This window comes from Physcomitrium patens, chromosome 6 (assembly GCF_059467195.1).
Source record: "Physcomitrium patens ecotype Gransden chromosome 6, ASM5946719v1, whole genome shotgun sequence".
Lineage (NCBI taxonomy): Eukaryota > Viridiplantae > Streptophyta > Bryopsida > Funariales > Funariaceae > Physcomitrium > Physcomitrium patens.
This window is the reverse complement of record NC_143415.1, coordinates 14,798,319-14,804,318: the sequence shown is the minus strand read 5'-3', so window position 1 is coordinate 14,804,318 and position 6,000 is coordinate 14,798,319. Positions and strand designations below refer to the sequence as shown.

Below are 6,000 nucleotides of genomic sequence, written 5' to 3'. Positions count from 1 at the left end.
AATAAAAAAAAAGGTTTATTAAATGTTCTTTAAAAAAATTCTTATCTTATACCAAAAAAAAAATCTAAGTATTGATTAATAATAAATTATTCTTTTGAAATAAGAGTAATTTTATGTTTAAAAAATAAATTTAATATTAATTTTTAGATCAATATTTTTTTAAATAAGTTTAATTTAATATATCATTAAATTTTTTTTATATAAGATACTAAGAATAAACCTTTTGAATCTCATAAAAAATTTAAGCTGATTTTAAAATATATATATATATATATTTCAAGAAATACATTGTATTTTTTTAAAAATGAAATAAAATTAAGTATTCTTTAAGCTTGTCACAATTTTCTAAGTGAAGTACATTTTGAATATATTAAGGTATTGAAGATAATCTCGAGAGATTTTTGGTTTTTGAAAATGTGAAAGGAAGTTTTAGACTTTGTACCATTATATGGTACAAAAACTATGTTTAAGATCAAAAACTCCTCATCACAAATTTTATTAACTTTTCTAACTACTATGTGTCACAAACATACATATTTATTCTAATATTTATCTATATGATTAAGTAGAAATAGATAAAATTAGTTTCTTTTCATAATATTTTCTAAAAAAGATTATTAGAAATTTTATAGACATTACTTTGACTTTACATGTGTTTGTAGTTGATTGATAGGCTAAAAACTTGATCGACAAGTTAACCATGTGTATTATATGACATTGCCACATAGCTCTTAGTTAAGAGTATATATGGAGGCAAGAATGAAGCCTTCTCTACTCTTCTCAATGCCTTTCTAGTCTATACTCTTCTGTTAAGACTTTTTAGTCTTTTTGTCTTTTGCAATAATCATTTTAGTTTAATACTATATCATCTTTGATTGATTTTCTAATCCTTCTGAGTGATATAAAAATGTATTAAGGATTTCTTTCTTTGAGATTCATGTCCTTGATACTATGTATATCAAAAAAACCATGATTATTTATTTCTATGAATTTTATTATAAATTTTTTAATCTTAAATTTTTTTATAATTTATAATTATAATCATACATCAATTCACTAAGATAATACATTTTGTATAATGTATAAAACTATTATAGGTAAAGAAAGAGCTAGACTCTTTCTTAAAAATATTTATTATTATAATCAATTGCCATGAGATATTATGTATAAATTTAGTTACATATTAATTACACCTATTATAATTTATGAAGATCTATATTGTGATCTATGTCTCTCTTCTTGAGCCATATAAGATAGTAGATATATCAAGAAGAAGACAAATACCACCTCTTTTTATAGAAATTGACTATAATCAAGAAATTAAAATAGAAGATGTTTTAAACTCAAGGCGGCATTAAAATATGTTGGAATATCTTATTTATTAGCACAAATATGATAATAGTGAATGCATATGAGATTCATCTATAAATCTTACAAATACAACAAAAAAGTTGATGCTTTTTATCAATAATATATATATAAAAATCTATATGAAGAGTCAAAAAATTCTTTGTTATAAAAAAAAAAATATGTACAATAAAAATTTCATTCTATCTTCTATCTTGTATTTGAAAGCTTTGACAATCTCAATGGCTTATTTAAAATTCTTAATTTGAATCTTCATATCTTGAAAATAATATGTTTTTACTTAAATAGATAGAAGACACAATATGATTGATATAAAAACCTTAAAAGAGACTCTTGATGTTTAATGATATAATTGGAGGTTAAAACCATTCTTGATGATATTTCATATATTTTATTTGAGGAATATTATAACGGCCTAAAAAATGATCAAATTATAAGGTAATCTTCTTATTATAATATAAGACACTATTGGTGGTTGAGAAGACCTATCAACTACTTTTGAGGAGAATAAAGATCATTGTCTTTTACAAATGTAGTTTGTTGCTTTTTGGAATTTGTCAACATGTGATTACTTTTCCTCATAAAACTCATAACTAAAAGGTTCTAATTTCACAAACATACCAATATTAATGAAAATAAGAAGAGTTACATAGAAGTAAATAAAAGTAAGTAATTTTTATAAGATCTTGTAATAAAGCTTTTTAGAAGCTTTTTAGATACAAATTTGATTTAATAAGAGTTTGTAGGTAATTAATAGATTAAAAACTTGACTAAAAAATTGGCTATATGTTACACATATTGACCCTTGCTTTACAAGTTGGCCATATAGTGCATATGTTAGAAACATGTCTTATATATTAGACACATATTAAATAATATGTAGAATGTTATCACATACTTTCTTAATTAGATATTATATATCAATATAAGAGTGAGGCCTTCTTTGCTTTTATAAATACCTTGTTTGTGTTCTAGTCTTAATCTAAAAATTTCTAATCTCATTATATTTAGTAATAGCTATCTAATTTCTATTTTATATTTATCTTTGGTTTGTCTATTTTTTCTCTTTTAGTAATTCAAAAGTGTATTTTTTTTTTTCAAAATTGTGTTAAGGTTTATATCCTTGACATTATTAACTATGGTTAAAGATTATAAAACTAAATTTATAATAAAAAAATAAAAAAGATTATTTTTTATATACTTTTATAAGAATATTTTGTATATTTATTAATTTTAATTATCAATTAAATTTATCAACATAAAATCATATAAAATGGTTATTTTGCATAAAATTTTGATATATTTTTGGATTTCAAACATATTTTTAAAAAATATTATGATATATAGAAATAAAATTTATATTGTATCTAGATACAATTCTAGCTATAGGAATTATATTTGTGATTGTATTTACATCCACTTTGCATTTAGAAGCTCTTAAATAAATCCTTAGAGATATTTTCTTCATTGTTTAGGAAAATCAACCAACAATCTCTAATAAGAGAAGTTAAAAAAAGATCCTAATTACAAAATATTATTAATTGAAAAAAGCAACAACTTCAATATATTTTATACATTGTAATGAGGCTTTGAAGAAGTATGCCTCTTCTTATATCTAATAATAAGTATTAGCTGATTGTTGTAGGTTAATAATTAAACGACATAGGTGCAAATAAAATTATTAAATTATTCTATCAAAATTTGAGAATTGTGAAGAAATCTTGCTTAAGGAGCCTATGTAAGAATTTATCTTAAAAGAAATTTTCTACTTTAAGTAGATCCATAATAAGAGTTTATTCAACAAAAGGATTTCTAGTACAATTCTATGTATCGATTTTTTAAATTTCAGCTTTTAGGACTTGGCATTCTCTAAACTACAATTATCACTGTAGACAGTTTTTATCCAATTGTTTTATTTTATTTTATTTTGTAAAATTGTAAATTGTAATAATGTGTATCCAAATTTGGAGGCAATTTTTGGTAGACCTTATGACTTTCTAACTTTTAATAATTTTGTGTTGACATTCTCTACTAAAATTGCATTCATTTATTTGACGTCCTTAATAGAAGTCTATGATGGAGTTATCATTTGTCTGGGAATTAACATTAAAATCTTCATCGCTGTTTAAGCAGATGCACAGCCTACTGGGCCGAGAGACATTCGGACTCTCGGTTCCAGAATTTCTCGTAACTGTGAGACCGTCGCGCTAGCCAACTATGCCACCGCCTCTTCAACGAGATATTACGTTGAATATCAATATTTAAATTATCAATAAGCGCAGATGTTCTGTTTCCTGAACCAACGCAGGAAGAAAACTTTTAGTTTCCGCACACCACGGCATTTTTGTCAGTGTCGCTTGTCGTCTTTGCGGGGTCTGCTAGACTTTATCGAAAAGAAGGAAACTGTTTTGAATAATACTCCCTTGAACAGGACCTTTAGAATTAGCATCTACAAGGCAAGCATCAGAACCGTTTTCGGATATCAAAATTAACGTAGGAATCAAGGGAGTGCTATCATGGAGTACGATGGGTTTTGAAATTGGGAAGATCAGGTCTTTGATTTATTTCAGCTGAAAAATGTTTGCGAGGAGCATTAATCAGCATGCCCTCTCCGACTTCTGCATGCATTGCAATGCTCACAATTTGAGGAAATAAGGAAAGTGATAAACATATTTATATTTCAGAGTGTGACTCCCATGAACTGTCCGTAAAGAGTACTCATTTACTCTTCTGCAGCTACCCAATTCGTTCTACAACCAGCATGTAAGGTCCGACCCGCATGAACACACGATTACTTCAATACACTTGAACTGTGTGAGGCAACTAAGAAACAAAGTGCCTGAAGGTAAAGATACCGAATGGGTTAAGAGGTGACAACATCTTCCTTCCCTAAGCTTGTTTTGTTACTCCCTTTCTCTCTCACGGTGTCGCCAGCTCCTTTCACGGTTTCCCCTACTTTTTCCACCGTCTCGTTGTCTGTGGAGTCTGTAATTGCCTTGCCTGCATCCTTTATTTTCTCCCCAAATGCACCCATAGCTTGCTTGGCTTTCTCCTTCACTCCGGGCTCTGGTCCACCCTCGGGCTCCTCCAGTTCGTCTCTCACCCACGTATCAACATGCATCTCTTCACCAATATCCCCTGACGATGTTGTGGTCTTGACAGCTCCTGTCACGTCATCAGCACTGTCGGGTTGGTCTTTGGTGGTATAGCCTCGAGAATATCCTGCAAAAATCTCCTTTCAATGGTCCAATCGCCTAGAATTCTCACACATTTAGCAGGAGTATGTTCAAAGAAATTAACTGAGATTTAATCAATGAAATTCATTTTTCAACAATGGTGTGATCACATCAGAAACCTGATTCAGTATGGAGCTAGCGCAAGATAAAATAGAAAAATTAAACGGGTAATCAAACAACCAAACAGTCTTCCTGGGAATGATCAATTAGATTATCTGCATGAGCTCCATTGCCTGACTGCGAGACTTTTTATTTATACGACACATGCACAGACCACATCTATGACCGAATCCTCTCGAACCTTGGTATACACCAACTTAAATCACATCACAACGCAGTGTACGCAACAACCCTAAATTCACATGATTTCGTTCTTCCCGTGACTATGCAACGAGTTCTCAAGCATATTTACATGAATTATGTCTTTGAATCTATTGTCTCGCAACTTGCGAAACATTTGACGATCTTGATCTGGTCACATTAAATCGCAAGCATGTACTACAACATATATTTGAGAACACTTCTTTTCAGAGTAAAAGTATTGACAAGTACCATACCTGATACTGTGTCGCGGCACCATGCTGGATATATCACACCCAAATTCTGCCAAGACTTTCCTGCTGAAAATACACTTGAACTGGAGGTAATCTGCCCTCGGTCATACAGAGCTTGAGTAACAGTTCGAAACCCTGCAACATTGTTGTGCTGTCTGGCTGCACAAATCAGCATCATCCGAGTCCTCGTCGCCCGAGCTACTGCTGCCATTGTAAGAGCTTCTCAATTAACAGTGATTTAAAACAGGGCTCCAATCGGGTGAAATAATATTTTAAACGTCCAGAGACCCAAAATTGACCTCAAAAGCCCTTGAAACTCAAAAGTGTCATTAACTGACTAAAATCTTCTCTCAGCAATTCTTGTCAATAATGATTCCCAAACCACATCTACAACAAAGACCCTTCTTCGCAGAATTATCTCAATCACGAGGTCATCTAAATCTCGCAACTCTTACACTTACAGGACTAATGCTGCAACGAAACTTGGTAGAACTATAAACCCTGCAAAGAGTTTCAGAAACCTTCAGAATGAGACAACGTCCCATCGAGGAATGTGCTTTTCCTTCCATGGTCACCATCCCATGAGTCGAGGATCCATTTGCAGAAAAGCATCTTCATTCATGCAGTGAACACATGGATGTTGGCGAAGGAGCAACTAATAAGGAAATGAGTTCCGCGAGTCCTGCCAAGTGGCGGGTGAGGCGTGACAGATCATGCTACCCCTTCTGCCGATTCACCAACCTCATGCAATCCCTGCCAGCAAGCCCTATTCTACGGAAATTCCAACTAACTAATGCAAATCTTTCAGAATCAAATTTAAATTATTCACTCTCTACAAACAT

At 30.8% G+C, this 6,000-nt stretch overlaps 1 protein-coding gene across 4 annotated transcripts; it reads right to left on the bottom strand.

Moving 5' to 3' along the window:
• Nucleotides 1–4,010: 4,010 nt before the first annotated feature.
• On the bottom strand, nt 4,011–5,925 carry LOC112283332 (uncharacterized). 4 transcript variants are annotated; one of them, XM_073534531.2, is made up of 3 exons: nt 5,680–5,925; nt 5,162–5,362; nt 4,011–4,590 (listed from the first exon to the last, which is right to left on the bottom strand). In XM_073534531.2, the coding sequence occupies exons 1-3, from the start codon at nt 5,774–5,776 to the stop codon at nt 4,232–4,234; spliced, it is 657 nt and encodes a 218-aa protein (XP_073390632.1). In that variant the 5' UTR covers nt 5,777–5,925; the 3' UTR covers nt 4,011–4,231. The 4 variants fall into 4 exon arrangements, with proteins under 4 accessions (XP_073390632.1, XP_024377671.2, XP_024377670.2 ...); XM_024521903.3 differs by having other exon boundaries at nt 5,162–5,359; XM_024521902.3 differs by having other exon boundaries at nt 5,162–5,359; nt 5,620–5,796.
• Nucleotides 5,926–6,000: the final 75 nt, after the last annotated feature.